Here is a 15,716-nt window from a genome sequence, read left to right as displayed (position 1 = left end):
ATGCTGGGGTTAGGATAAATGACACCAGGGTGGGCATTGGCCAACAGTGCCCTCTCCCTATTCTCACTTTACCTCACTCCTGTGTAAATAAACACTGCTTTCATTTCCAGTTTTGGGTCATATCCTTCATTATGAAGCAGGAAGGTGAGGACTCATCAACCAGGTCATTCCTAGCCCCATGGGTTTGCCCTATTTCAAATCTAATATGTTCTGACTGACACAAGAGCTAATACAATAAGAACGAAAATAAATACAGAAAATGATTGCAATTGATATCAACAAAGACAAAAAAGATGGTTATTGAAAAACAAGTAGACATGAGTTTATGTAAGGAAAAAGCCCATAAATATGATAAATAAAAACCAAAGTTAGAGTATGTGTGAAATGTTAAAATGCAAAGGCAAATTTTCTCACTATTTTGTCAGATTAGCAAAATTTTAATTTTTAAAGAGATTGTTAAAGGAGTATTCCAAATTCATTTCGCCAATGAATTTATTTGCAAATTTAAAAAAAAATGTCAGCACATCGCATGTAACATTTTAAAAGAGACAGCATGAAAATTGAGTTTGTCTTAGGTATAAAAAATTGTTTCATATTCAAAAACCTATAGTTACTATTCATTGCATTGACATTTTAAAAACTAAAAAAAGCATACAATCACCTCAGCTGGGTAAAACTCACCATCCAATCACATTTAAACATTTTTAAAAATTAGTCTCTTTAAAAAAGACAATCTCAAAGTATATCTTAAAAATAACACTATCTTAAATGGATAAACTATGAAGGAATTCTCTTTAGAACTGGGGAAAACTCAGGGGTACCAATAATCACCAGTTCTGTCAATATCATATCGGGTATCCTCACTAGCAGATAATCCAAGAAAAAGAAATTAAAGACCTCACTTCTGGAGAAGAGGAAATGAAACCCTCCTTACTTGCAAGTGATCTGACAGCCTCCAGGAGCCCTGGGGCCTGCACCCCAGCAACGACTAACAAAAAGGAAATGAGAGAACGTTGCCTGGACACAAATCAATATTCTGAATCCAGTTGTGCTTACTTTACACCAGCAGCAAAACAGCAGGAATCATCATTTTAAAACATCGTTTATAGGAAGCAACAAGCCACAAAACATCTTCTTAGATTAAAGAATAAGAACAGAGTAGAGGAAGTCGTGACGGAGGCACCAAGGAATGGATGTCCATGTTCATGGACACCAACACACTTAAAACATGTCATAAATGTTGATTCTCAACAATGAATTCGCAGGTTCAACGGGATGTGAGCAGAGCCCCCCCAAACTGTCCATACGTAAGAGGCTGACACATGACATGAGGGGAGGGGTAACTAAAATACAGCAGTGAAAAATCATTCTCCATAAGAAAAAATATGTAAATGGACCTCAGGTACTACCTCAATCACTACCACACACCATATATATATATAATATATATATATATATATATATATATATATATATATATATATCTCACATACACAGTTTATAAAGGCCAGAGAATGGTGGAAAGTGCAACCTGAATCCTACTTCTGAGGGCGAGGAGGTGCAGCACACGGGCTAAAATGCTGCTGGGCTATTTGAGCCTGGACTAGGATTGCAGGTGTTCATTACCATGTAAATAAATAAGAGAGCCAGAGAGATACTAAGGATGGAGCTCAAAAATTAAGATTCATCAAATTAATCAAACAATGAACCCCATTCTGTGCACCTCAAGTCTAATTCTGAAGAACACGTCGTCCAGGTTTGAATTAACTACAAGTCCATGATGTTAAAAAATTAAACATCCGATCCGATCCGCCCCGTGTCTCCACTCTACCGGTTCCTCATCCGCTCTTTGATCTGTATTTACCTCATCTCTTTATTCTCTGAATTTTTAATCTCAGTAGTTTTCATTAGTTCTAGTAATGAAAGAGTAGAATTCTGTCTCCTTTACAGTATCTAGAACCTTAATTTTTTTACCTTTCGGTTTTTAAATAGCTTTTTTTTTCACTATTTACTTTTTTTTCATTATTTTATATATATTTTTTTTACATCATGAAACATGGGCATCTCAAACACAGGCACACAATAATTCCGCCCTGGGGGCGAGCACACAGGATGGCAGCAGCACCTCTGAGCTCAGACTCAGCAGCGACACCGTTGCGATGTGTCTATGAAGGGAGTGACCGCTGGTGGCGGGGGGCAGGCCGTGGTTCCCCACCAGGAGCTGGGAGGCCCTGGCCTGGGGCTGCTGTCTTCAGACAATCATCACCCTCTTGAGTTAACATTCCCCGGAATGTTAAATTATTCATCCCATATATTTAATTGCACTAATAATTGCAAATTCTCATTTCAAGCTCTGGGTTTCTAAAAAGGCTGTGGTTCAACACTGACATGACACTGGGCTGCTGCATCCCACGAAGGCGACCCGGCAACTTCTCTTTCTGTCCCGGGACGGCCGCTTGAGCGCGCAGTCTGCTCGCCGTCTGGGGAGGCCGCCGCGGGAGATTCAGGTAGAGGCAGGTCACTCTGTGCAGCCTGCTCACCTGAGCCGGCTCCCGGGCAGAGGGGTGAGTGCACACACGAAGAGGGAACCAACAGGATTGTCTGCGCACTGCCAGCAACCTGGGAGCTGCTGGGGCCGTCCTGGACCCCTCCTGTGACTTTACTGTACCCTCCTGTGACTTTACTGTACCCTCCTGTGACTTTACTGTTCCCCGCCTGTGGCTTCACTGGGCACCAAAGCCACGCAGCGGCTCTCGGCGTGGCCGCGTGGCCGAAGCACAGGAGCTGGCTCACAGCGTCTTCCCTCTCCCCAAATGCCCAGGAGGCCACAGGGCAGAGCGGCGAGGGCTGTGGACCTCCTCATCCCATATAAGGGACCGCGGGTCACCAGCCCGTGGGCTTCAGGGATCCAGTGACCCAGAGTTAACAGAGCTGAGAAATACGCAGTTGGTGTGGCAAGAATTTTAGCCCTGGAAAATAATAAACTTCTAGCAGATTGTGACTTTTAATTAAACGACGATTCCCCCGTGTCTTTTTAATGACTGAAGTTACTGTGTAACACGCGTCCCACACGGGGCGTGAGTCTTTCCTGCTCCTTCCTGCCCGGGTTTGAAACTCCTGGCTCTCATGGAGCTTTGGCCAGAAACACCTCCTCGGAGGTGTGCCCAGGAGAGCCCCCCGCAGGCCGCGCAGTGGCCTCAGTGGCCTCGGGGCCTTGCTCGCTTTGCGGACAGCATGTGCCAGGCGGGTGCGAGGCTCATCTGCTCTGTCCTCCTTCATTCCCAGGAAGCTGGGAGCTGGGGGACATGAAGCTGCAGCTGACAAGCCCATGCCAGGAATACCCCAGTGCCAGCACTGAGTCCTGAGCTGGGCCCCAGAGCAGGGTGCGCCCGCAAGTGACAGCTGCTGACACACGTCCCCACGCAGAGGCCACACAGGTACCTAGCACCTGGGGCTGGCTAGGGCTGTGCCAAACCCGGAGAGGAGCCTCCAGGGAGGACCTGGGGAGGGCCAGCCCCGGGGCCTGGCGACAGGCCTCCCTGGACACCCTCAAGGGCAAACACTGGTCAGTCGAAGGGAGCAGAGCTGAGCACTGACTAGGGTCACACGGTACCTTGGGGAACCCCTGGTCCAGCAGGCACTCAGTGACCTCAGGAAGGCAGGAGGGAGGTCCAGGGATGGTGCTGATGGAGCCGAGCTCTGGAAAACACCAAGGTGCCAGGTTTCTGCACACCCCAGCTTTGATGCTCCTGTTACTACCAGTGACATCAGGGTGGTGAAGGCCACCGCGGAGCGCCCTCAGCAGAGGAGTGTACCCCGCTAAGGGCATCTCGGTCTCCGTGCAGGACTTCACTGCACTCACCCATGGCCCAGCACGATCTTGCTCACAGTAAGATGCTTTGAAAGACAGGCTGCATGCGCCCGACATCACTGCAGGGTAACTGCACGTCACCAGCGCTGCGTTAATCTCGTACGTGTGTCATTTGTATAGGTAAAGCTTCATCCCAGGTATGTGCATGTAGGGAAAAGCTCAGCACACACAGGGAGATAGAGACACACGCACGATATGTGGGTTCAGGCACCCCTCGCGGGTCTTGCATGGGGGGAGCACTGCAGAATGTCAGGTTTTAGCCTGTTCCTGAGACCCAGCAAGCATCGCCCACAGTTCAGCAGGACTGGATGCTCCCTGCCCCGGCGGCCGCACTGGGGGCTCCTCGGACAACAGCAGCAACACGGCCCTGGACTCTCTGCTCCGTGGGGAAGATTCAGGGGGGGCTGACCTTGGTGGTGAGAATCAGGGACCCGCCACTTGCATGAGTTCAGTCAGTCATAGGAAGCGCCCCTGCCAGGCCCCATTAGCATTACAAGAGGCAGGAATCGGACCATAACCTCATTACAGACGCTGCCCAGGGTGCGCCAGCCAGGGTGGAATGTCAAAGGGAAAGTGCTGTCCTGAGACGCTACAGGCTACAGCCGAGGCCTGAGCTGGGAACTCCAGGCCTGCAGTGACTTCCAGGGAAGCTCCTCCTGGAAACGTTGGAGCCCGCCCTGGCCCCTGCAGCACCACACCTGCAGCGGGCTGGCCTCCTGGGGCCTCGCCTCCCCACCACCGCCGGGGGCACCCTGCCTGCACCGATGCTGTGCCCAGGCTGTTCCCTCACAGCCTCGGTGACAGCAACTGCGGAGACCCCAACGGGGCGTGTTCCTACAGCTGTATTCCTACAGCTCCTCACATACTAGCCTGTAGCATCACCGTGCTCGCGGGTGCCAGAAAACTGGGGCAAAGAGGGGTGAAACAACATGCCCAAGACCAGAGCGATGGAAAGGGGCAGAGGCAAAGGCAGGCAGGCAGGCAGGCATGCTGTCAATGCCTTTGTAAGTGAAGAAAGCAACTCTGTCGCATAATTTAATTATATACTGTTACATCCACAGAGGCTTCAGGTCCCTCTCCTCCCAGCCCACTCCATGGCAATGCACCTTTCCTGCAGAAAATCACAATTTCCCCTTGTCTTCTGTTTATACCACAGTTAAAATATAATTAAAAGGGTTCAGCAAATTACTGGATGCAAATCACAAACACCTACCAAGCAGGATTTTCCCACATGGATAGAAGTGCACAGAAGATGCAGCGTTCCTTCAGTCTACCCCAGAGTTAAGGGGCTGGGGAAAGAACATCCAGAAATTTCTGTAGCCTGGCATCAATGCAAAGCGTGCTTCCCTGCCGTCCCCGCCCCCTGTGCCCCAAGAAAGGCAGGAGGACCGACTTCTCCCCACGGGCCTCCCTTCCACCCGCGGCCGGTGCTGAAATACGGTCCAGGATAATAACTTCATTTCCCTCCACAGTGGCTGGGTTCTTGGCTTCTTTGTTTTTTGCTCATGAGGAGAATTAAAATTCTTTCTCATGTGTAGATACAAGAAATGCTTGATAGATCTGCCCCTAAAAAACACCTGAAGCTGGAAAATTGATTTGCAGTAAAAAGTTCTTCTGGTTGTTTTGTGGGAACTGCAGCCTGCGCGTCACAGCCAGGCGAGCAGGTTGGTCATATTCTCAGTCAAAGTCACACCTCGTGCACACAAAAATACGTACGCATGTGATTTGAATATGACATTTTAAAAAATAAACCTTGATTTTTATCGCCATATCTGACTATTCAAATTTTGCAGGAATACATTTTTTTTATTGCACTTGAAATATTGACTATTTCTAATCATAAATTTTAGCCCAAACAAATCTGGCTGGAGGCAGCTGGTATTTTGACAAACTGAAAAATGTATGTCAACCTTCCCTAACAATGACAGGCAAATTTTGAGAAAAGCTGGCTAATTTTGGACACTGTCATGATAGAGGGTTTTATTCTGAGACAAGGTTTGTGCACTTAGTGGTGGGAATTCATCCTGGAAAATGAAGTGGTCTCAGCAGAGCTAAAATTGGGTCCTATAAGTTCCAACGAGTCTGAGGCCAGGGGTCAAGTTCATTTCCTACACCACAGCCCGCACTAGCATTAAAATTGGCATGGTCATCCAGCAACAAAATTTTTCTCATGTTATTAAACAGGACACTAAAATTCAAGACATCGCGTGTTCTGTTTGCTTTGTTTCATGTCTAGATACTTCTTTTTTAAGATTTATTTATTTATGCGTACAAGAGCTGGGGTATAGGCCAGAGATGTGGGGGGGTGAGAGGATTCCCCAGAGACAGAGTGGGGAGCAGAACAGGCAGATCCACTGAAATCCACTGCTGAGGGGAGCAGCAGGGAGATAGGAGAGGTCTGCTGCGCCATGTGGGTTGCTCCCTGGCAGGCCGGGGATCGAACTCGTGCTGCAGAGGCTGCAGATTGATTCACAGTGCGGTGCTTAACCCCCTGTGCCGCCAGGGAGGCCCAATGTCTAGACATTTCTTAATAAATATGGAGTTAAAGCTGTTTGGTGGCTTTTTGTAAACTATAATTTTTATAGTCTTTATAAACTGTAACTTTTTCTGTAGAAAGCAGTCAGCGAAGCTAGATGGTGCAGTGTCAATGCAGGATTTATTTTTACCATCCAGTAAAGATACTTGGAGGAATAGTTACACCTTCCTGCTGATACAGAATCACAGGCTGAAATTAAGTGGCGTCAGCTTGTGAATAATGTCCATTGGGAAAACAGGTAAATAAAAAGTTTACTTTTTCCTTTGTAGTAGATATTTCCAATCACTACATACAAAGGCGAGAGCAAACTGCAAAATCCACCACGCAGTGCGAGCATTCTGTGACCCACATGTTCCAGAAGACTAGGGCCGTGCTTTGAGAAAATTGCCAGACTTCTGGTGCTACACGAGCTGATAGGAGTCTCACGGAAATCAGAACCAGGCAGATTTATGGAAAGAAGGAATCGGTCCAAGATTTCAGGCAGCAAAAATAGATGAGCCCAGCTCCCGAATTACATCAGCGCCTCACTATTCTGCACAGGGCTCGAAGGTGGAAACCTGGGCCTGCCCCAAGCAGCTATTTCCATCCCCAGAGGCAGATCTCTCCCCCCCTCTGGCATCTGTCCTGAGAGCGCACACGCTCAGCTCCGTCTGAGAGAGGAAGCACCCACTCCCCGTGAGCACGGCCCATCTTCCACGCCCGCCCCCGCCATCTTTGACTCTGATGGAGAACATTCTGGGGAAGGGAGACACGGCTTACGATATTACTAGAAGCAAAGCCCACGTGAGCTGGGGCTCAGAGCTGCTCCCGTCCCTCCTCCGGCCTCAGGCCCATCCCTCCCACAGGCCCCCAGGCCAAGCGGCCCTGCAGCCCGAGCAGCCACCTGCAGGTGGCCCTTCCACCAGACTGACTCAGCTCCCCTGCTTCTAGAACATTTCCGCACGGTTCACCACCTGGAGGGAGTCACACAGCAGTCAGACCAGGCACCGCGCAGAGCACGGAACAGGGTCCAAACCTCTGTTTCCGAACCTCACCTAGAGCAACAGTCGTGGAGTGGGGAGTGCCCACTCGTGCTTAAGAGGACTGAGCCGAATGCCAGGGAAACGCAGGCACCACCGCTGGATGGTGGAAAACCGAGGATGCCTGAATCAAGTGTTTCCGGGGCTGGCAGGAGAGATGGAGCAGAGAGGTGTGTGTAAGGAAACACACACAAAGGCCAAAGACAAGTCAGAGAAGCTGCTTCAGGCGCCTCTGCAGACTCTCTGGCCTGCTGCTGCAGAACATCTGTATGGACAGAACATCTGTGTCTAGGAGGTTTAAGGAAAGGGCACCCTTATCCCGGAAAGCAGAGTGGCGAGTGTCGGGGAGGAAACTCACACTCGGCTTTGAGTATATTAATGGCACTATAAATAGACCATCACCTGCTCCTCCTCCCCATTTAGAAGAGAACAAGCTAGAACAGGCTTGAATTACAGATTCCTCAGACTCGCAAGCAGCAATGTCCTCGCAGAACAGATTTCCAGAGCGACACAGCCGTGTGCGCGTCCCTGCAGGCAGAGGGGCAGAGGGAGGCGCCCGGAGAGCCGCGGGCCCACCAGGCGCGCACAGGTCTCTCTCCGGTCCTTTCTGCTCCTAGAAGTGAAGCAGGGGACGGGGCTCCCGGGAGCCGAGGGGCTGGCTCGCCTGCGCGAGGGCGCCCTGAGCTCAGCCCCCAGGCCGGCGCTGAGAGGTGCCCTCTGCTCTGCACTGCCAGGGCCGCCCTGTGCTGGGCAGCCCCAGAGCCCGCTCCATTTTCTGTTCGCCTGTTCCCAATTCCAGCACCAGGCAGCACCTCCCCAGCAACGTGGCGGCCGAAAATTACGCTTTCAAGAGCGCCATGATGACAACAAGTTTCCCATGCATGACCCGCGAGCCCGCCTGGCCCGGGCACCAGACCCGACTGCGCGAGGCAGGGCTGTGCCATGCGCACTTGCGGGCGGCGGAGCGCAGCCCCGGCTTCCCGGGGACGGGGGAGCAGCTGCGCTTCAGACTCCGAGCTCAGAAACCGCGCGTCGCTGGGGAACACACCCCCAGACCAGACCCCGACCCCGCTAGCTCCCGGGGTCACCGAGCCTCGCGCAGCACCCGCATCCACACCTCCGAGGCGGTGCAAAAGTTTGCGCCGCGGGGAGACGAGGAGCAGGAAGTTTACCGCCATCTACAGCCTCCCCGGCCGCTCGGAGGGCGCCGGGTCCCGGCTGGAGAGAGGGAGGTTGGCGATGGCGAAGTGACACCAGCCGGAGGGCGCGGCGCGCGCGTGAAGAGACCCCCCGGCGCCCCGCGGGGAGCCGCCCACGCGCCCGGCCCTTCCAGAAGCGGCGCGGCCGCGCGCCCCGAAAGGCTTCTGCCCAGGGCCGGGCGACGGCTCCCGCGGGACCCCGCGTCCCCCGGGGCGCCCGGCACACGCGCGGGCCAGGCAGGGCGTGCGCGGCGCGTGCCCTTCTGCTCGCCGGGGCGCCTCTCCCGGGCAGGCCTCGGGCCCGCGGGGGGCAGTCCCGGCGCCGGCGGCGCGGGGCGGGGGGGGGGGGGGCGCGGGCGGCCGCGGGGCAGCGCGCGGGGAGGCAGCGGCTCCCGCCCCGCGGCCCCCGGCGGGCGCCGGGGCAACTTCTCGCGGGCGGAACCCGCGGGCAAACTTTGGTCCGGCCGCGGCCGCGACCCGAGCCAGGCCCTGGGCGCGGGGCGGGGGCCGGGGCGGGGGCGCGGGCCGGGGGCGGGGGCCGGGGGCGCGGGGCCGGGGCCGGGGCGGGGGCGCGGGGGCCACTCACCAGGCGCAGCGCGAAGAAGACGGCGAGCAGCGCGAGGCAGGCGCCCATGACGATGAGCAGCAGGAAGACGATGAGCGGGTGCTGCTGGCTCATGCAGTAGTAGGACTCGTACAGCCAGTCCCGGGACCGCAGCCGCCCGCCGCCGCCCGCCGCCCCGGCGCGGTCCCGCAGGTAGCGGCGGCGCCGCATCGCCTCCTGCCACATCGGGGCGGCTCGCGGGGCGCCGCCGAGCGCGCCCGGCCGGGGCCGCCGCCCGCTCCACCCGCGCCCGGCCGCCGGCTGCCCGCGCGGAGCTGCGCGCTGGGGCTCGGCGGGCGGAGCGCGCGCCCCGGGCTGGGCGCAGACGCGGGGGGGCGGGCGGCGGCCTCGGGGGCAGCTCCCGGCGGCGCCGCAGCCGCCAGCGCGCCGAGGGGCGGGCGCGCCCGGGGGCCTGGGCCCGCCCCCCGCCCCCGCCCCGCCCCCGCCCCCCCCCCGCGCCGCCCCCCCCGCCCCCCGCGCCGCCCCCGCCCCCCGACGGCCCGGCCGCGCCGGGGGGGGGGGGGGGGGGGCCCGCGGCCCGCGGGGGGCGGCGCGCTCGCGGGCGCGGGCGGGGGCGCGGGCGGGGGCGGGGGGCGCACGGGCCGCGCCCCAGCTCGCGCGGCGCCGCCCTCGGCCCTCCCACTCCCCGGCCGGGCGCGGCCACCTCGTCTCCGCGGTCGCCCCGCGGCCTGGGAAGGGGGTGCTCCCGCTCTGCCCCCCGCCCCGCGCGGGGACTGCGGGGGCGCCAACCTCCTCTCCGCGCTCCGCGCGCCGGTCCCCGACCTCCCGTGGGCCGCGCCGGGAGCGGGGGCGGGGGGTACCCCCACTCCTCGCCACCGCCTAGGGGGGCAGCCGGAGGACATCTCGCACCCCTGGGTACCCCTACAAGGAGGACAGCAGGGACCCTGTGTGGGGGCGCAGGAGGGGCGCCCTGCCTCTCCGTCCCCCACCGGGAGGCCAGGGGTTCCCATCTCTGCTCGGGCTCCCGCAGCTGAAGTGGGGACGCACACCCCTCCCCGCTAGCTCAGGCCTGGCTGCGGGGACACCCTCCCGGAGCAGCACCCCCAGCAGAGGGAATGGTGGAGGGGGGTGGCGCTGCACCCCACCAAGTCCTGGGCTCAGCAGCCTGGCTTGCGCCTGGCACATCCTCTGAAGTCACGATTTGGAGGTTCCCATGGGGGGGCGAGGCTTCCCTCCAGGAGACAGACCAGGGTCAAGGCGCCCATCGAGCCCCTCCAGCCCCGTGGGTGGTGAGGACGCCAAGGGAGCGGGGCTGGGCCATGGAACCCCGGGTAGGCGCTGGGACGCCCCCAGGTCTCCCTTGGGGACCTGAGCACCTGGGGAGCAGGCGACCCTGTTGGGGCCGCGGGGAGAGGCGGCCCGTCCCCCACACACTCTGGCCTGCCCTGGGCCCGGAGCCTCCCCGCGCCCACCCTGCTGGAGGGTCCCTGCGGTTGGCGTGGAGGGAGCCGGGTCCCCCCGCGCTGCTCCCCGCCGGGAACTCCCGTCCGCCCCGCCACCTGCGCGCACCCGCGGCCCGGCCCGCGCGCCCCCCCACCCCCGCGCCCTGCTGCGCGCCCCTCCCGGGCGGCTCCGCCAGCCGGGCCGGACCCGGGACCCGAACGTGCGCGCGGACCTGGACCCGGCCCCGCGGGGAGGCGCTGGGGTCTGGGGGTATTTTTAGCAGCAGCCCCTGCCGGGAGTGGCCGGGACGCGCCGGGAGGTCCCGCGGGTGGGCAGGGCGGGCGCGGCCGGACTCTGCGCTCCCGGGGACGCCAGATCCCCAGCCGGGGTGGCTCCCTGCGTCCCACCAGGTCCTGCCCCGACCTGAACGGAGATGGAGAAGGGGGGAGCGCAGAGGGGAGGCCCCTCGAGTGCCCCCCGGGGATCCCGAGGCTGGCGGGGAGATGGCAGCTCCCCTGCGCCGCCGCGCCGGCGCCGTCACCCCCTCCCCTCGCCGCACGGGGGACTCGGGGACTCCACTCGCAGCCTCTGGGGGTCAGAACCCCACGGGGCGCGTCCTTTCCTGGGGACCAGGACGTGATCCTCTCCCACCGGACCGAGCCTGAGGGCGTCCCTGAGAGCGCCAGGACCGCGGAGACAGCAGGGGGGCGCGTCCCTCGCCGCCCCCCCACCCCGGGAAGCCTCGCGTGGAGAGCTGGAGACTGTCCCCCTCCTCGTCCTCTCCGCGGGTCCCCCCTGGAGAGACGTGGGCTTTTCCCGTCTTTCCCGATTGAACAACAAGCTGATTATTTATCTGATTCTGATCCTGGCAGCTTCTTTGCCCTTTGTATTGATAAACATCTGCCTTCGCCCCCTCAGCAGGAAGGAAAAGTAAATAATTCGAATTTTAGGTTTAGGGGAAAAAAGCTGAAAGGCTTAGGAGGGGGGAGTAGATGCTCACTTACTTTTTTTGCCTTTCTGGTGGGGAAGGGGGCGCTTCTAACAGCTTGTGGTGTAGGCCAAGGGTCCTGAGGCCTTTGCAGGAGTTTTCAGTGCACTTTGAGAAGAGGGGGTACAGGAAACCTAGAGCCCAAATCGACGTCCAGCCCCCGCCCATACAGTTAAAGCTGCCTCCTCCTGGCCTAAGGCGGCGACTGGACCTCGGTGCAAAACTCCCAAGTCCATCAGGCGTCTCTGCGATTTTGTTGGCTTTCTTTGGGTTGGGTGCTTATTCTGGGGCCCATTTTCCTGTCCCTATAAAATGTAAATTGGTGCCATCACCATCATTCTCTCATGTCTCAGAGTTGCACCAAGCAAGCCTTGTAAAAAGTTCACAGCCATTTCTATTTTGAAAGCAAAAAAATCAGAGTAATAAGCCCCAAGCAGCACAGAGTGGAATGGAAAACGCCCCTTAGCACAAAGCCAGGAGCATGAAATATGGGCTCAGTCAGGTAAAGAGACCCCAAGGAGTCCTCAAGGTCATTTCCGCGCCTTTGGGTAGCAGGGTCACCTGGTCCAGGGGTACGGCCCAGAGAGCAAAGGAGCCACTCATAAATTTATTCTACATCAATGTCTTTGTAAGAAGATGCACAAAGAAACCAACTGTGGAAGCACTAACTGGGCCCAAGGGAGGGGAAAAAGAAAAGAATGAGCTTGAGGAAGGAGAATTCCTTCATCCTGCAACGCTAGAGGGCAGGCCTCCTGCTGCTGCAGCTGCTGGCCTGCTGGCCGCTGGCCGTGCTCTGCGCTGGAGCCCTGAGGTCGCAGCAGACCCCGCTAGCTCGAAGCTTCTGCAAACACCATCTTGAAATTCTTCATGTTTGGCCCACACATCTGTTTCGCCCTGAGCCCTGCGAAACTAAGAGGGGGTCCTGCTTGCACCCCCACCTCCTGCAGACACTGCTCGCGCAGGGACCTGGGTCACCTGGTCATCTTTCACGCACACACCCCTTGGTTCTTATAAAGCTGCTAAGTGATTATGCTGTAGGACAGGCTTTTGAATCAATAGCTTTTGCTTAAAAAAAATAGCCCATCTTCTAGTTCCTGCTCCAAATGCACTTGCATTTGCTCAGTCAATAAGGACGCCGGCTGCTCCTCCCAATGTCACAGGGTCTGGCTGGTGACATAAAGGCAGTGGCCCTCGCCAAGGACAGGCAGATGCGCCAGCCAGAGCCCATTGGACAGGGTCTCCCTGCACATCCTTTCCTCTCTGGCAAATGCATCACTAAAATTTATGTAATAAAATCTGAGCAGTGTGTCAACAGATTCATTGTCGCCCTGAAATCCGTCTTCTGTACCCAGACAGCATTGACATTTGTACTGAACCGGAGTGTGTGACCACACCAGCCACGCTACGGAGAGCTAAAGGTGCCTGGAAGTCTCACGAACCCCTTCCGCTCACCGCAGAACAACCCTTACTTCCGCTTTCAGAGTAAGTTGCCCAGAGTGACATGAATATATTCATTTTCTTTCCCATGTGGAGTCAAATGATCTCTCCATGTCTTTGGAAGTTCTTACTAGTTTGGCTCATTTGATAAAGTATTTCGCAAGTGACAAAATGGAAATAAATATTTCATGGAATCATGTTAGAAATCTGATTTCAGGTGACTTACAGGGATTTGTGGCTGTGAATATGTGGAACATAGCACAGGTGTTTTGAAGTAGACCTTCCACGATACCCCTGGCTGTTCTAAAGGTGATTGGAATATTTTTTTTTAAAGATTTATTTATTTATGCATACAAGAACTGGGGTACAGGCCAGAGGTGCGGGGGGTGAGAGGACTCACCAGAGACAGAGTGGGGAACAGAACAGGCAGACTGACTGAAACACACTGCTGAGGGGAGCAGCGGGCGAGACAGGAGAGGTCTGCTGTGCCCTGTGGGTAGCTCCCTGGGAGGCCGGGGATGGAACTCATGCCTCAGAGGCTGCAGATTGCCCCACTGTGCAGTGCTTAACCCCCTGCGCCACCAGAAAGACCCTGGTTGGAATATTTTTGAAAATCCACTGAGGCCCTGGAATTCCTTCCCTGACCTCAGGGGGAGTGAGAATAGGTAAACAACTAATCCGTTTTCAGGATGTCTACAACCTTGGGAGGGGTGTCGATGGCTCTGCTGTGGCTCCAAGAATATGATCAAAAAACAACGAGTCACAGAGCAGAGACGTGTGGCCTGGGGAGTTTCAGAAAGAGCACCCCACTTAGCGAGCTTCAGCAGCTGATTCAGACAGCTTGATTTGGATTTACAGATGCTTTTAGGTGTACTTAAAATAGTCAGGGAAAGAAATAATTACACTCTAAAACTGATAAATCCAAAACTTGGAGGGACAAGAAAAAAACGTGCATTAACATAGACACTGAAGATGTATTTCTGCTCAAATCCGCACCCCACCCCCGGCCCCGATTCAACTCAGATGACTTAGCTAAAGAATTTAGCCCCCCTACATTGTTTGATTCATGGTTTTATATTTGAGTTTGAAAATAAACCAAATTCACAGCTTGTATTTTCCACACCGTGGTAGTAATAGTCAGTGTTCTAATAACAACATCCTCAAGGTTCTGGATTGTGCCTCACCTCCTGCATCGACGGCACATCCTCCATCCTCACAAGCAGAAAACACTCTGAGCTTCAGCATTTACCTGCAAAGTTAGAAGAAAGGACTAGTTATCCTAAGTATCTTTCTAACTTATTTATACTATGCTGGGCAGGCTAACGTGGGGGTTTTCATCAACTCTTTTGGATCGGGCGGGGGAGTGAGAGGTGGGATGGGACACTGACACTCAGAATAGGTGAACTCGGCAATAAGAAGTTTAAGTGCAAGAATAGGATTGCACCAGGGCCGTGGCGCTTTAGTGCACACACACACACACACACACACACAACTTATTTGGCATTCATCTGCCCTCTGATGTCCCTCGCTAGATCATTAGAGGCAGGAGATTTTGTTTCTTTTGCTCACCGTTAATCTTCTTACCAGCTATTTATGAAAACACACAGTAATTGCTTAATGAACTGCACTCTAGGCGAGTGAATGTGGACGTAACGTCATTTCATTCTTTTCAAGAACTAGTGCAATTGACCACAACCCCAGGAGATCGTCTTCACCAGAACGCCAGGTCCCGAGAAGGGGACGGGTGGTTAAACGTTTGCTATCCGCCCTCTGCTCATGTCCTTCTAAACCTCCCCATGTTTGCAAAGACCGAGCCGGCGAGGTGTTCATGCAGTGTTGAAAACCCATCGCTGGGAATTCACTGAATGGAGCCAAAGGGGATGGCCTGTGTGAGGTGAGGTCCTGAAGAGATGACCAGAAAATAAATGTATCCAAGAAAAGAGATTGTGAGGAGAAAAGGACCATCTGGGGGTGGTTTTCTCAAGAAATCACAGCACCTCGTACTGTGGTTTCCAGGAACACATCACCGCAATTCCAGGCAATGAAGATTTATGAAGTGTCCACTTAACAGCTCACCCTCTCTGCAGTTTAAGCGTGGCTGAGAACTTGACCGCAAGGAGGCAGAGGGAGTGAGAAATGGGTCATCTCCACGTGGGGCCACGCTAATTGGCAAGCAGGACACGGCACTGCGGGAAGGCCAGGGACAAGGTGGCGTGGCTGCCGGATTCTGTTTGCTGATCATGGCTCGTGTTTTTTGAAAAAAGGTCATCTGCTTCTTAATTCAGTTCCAAATATCATGTCCCACGTGTCTGTGGGGGGAATTATAAATCTCCCCGTTACAAATTGCTCTTCAGTGGGAGATGCTAGAAAGAAACCTAAGTAAAAATATGATGTGAGCAACACAGTGAGTGTGGCAGCAGGTGGGATACACACGTAAATGTCTTGAGACCTAAATTATTGGGCACTTCCCTTTCCAAGGACACCCTAATCACAGGTGACAGGCCTGACCTAAAAGCTCATTGTCCCCGGCTCGCCTCCTGCTCCGCGGCTGTCGGTTACACGGCTAAGCTAGAGACGTGCCCGGCTGCCCTCCCTCTGCCTCTGTGCCCTGCCCACGGGCGGGTAACCATCATTCCTCCAACGTTAGCTCAGTCTCTT

At 55.5% G+C, this 15,716-nt stretch overlaps 1 protein-coding gene across 1 annotated transcript in view; it reads right to left on the bottom strand.

Moving 5' to 3' along the window:
• The window catches only part of ADCY2 (adenylate cyclase 2), a gene marked incomplete at both ends in the record, with an annotated part of 223,081 nt that extends 213,666 nt beyond the window's left edge, over positions 1–9,415 (bottom strand). Inside the window, one exon of the mRNA XM_084233659.1 lies at positions 9,212–9,415. Coding sequence (XP_084089785.1) covers positions 9,212–9,415 — 204 coding nt within the window. The remainder of the gene's footprint in view (positions 1–9,211) is intronic.
• Positions 9,416–15,716: the final 6,301 nt, after the last annotated feature.

The sequence above is a fragment of the Talpa europaea genome (genome assembly GCF_964194135.1).
Source record: "Talpa europaea genome assembly, chromosome: 5".
Taxonomy (NCBI): domain Eukaryota; kingdom Metazoa; phylum Chordata; class Mammalia; order Eulipotyphla; family Talpidae; genus Talpa; species Talpa europaea.
This window is presented reverse-complemented; position numbering and strand designations above follow the sequence as displayed.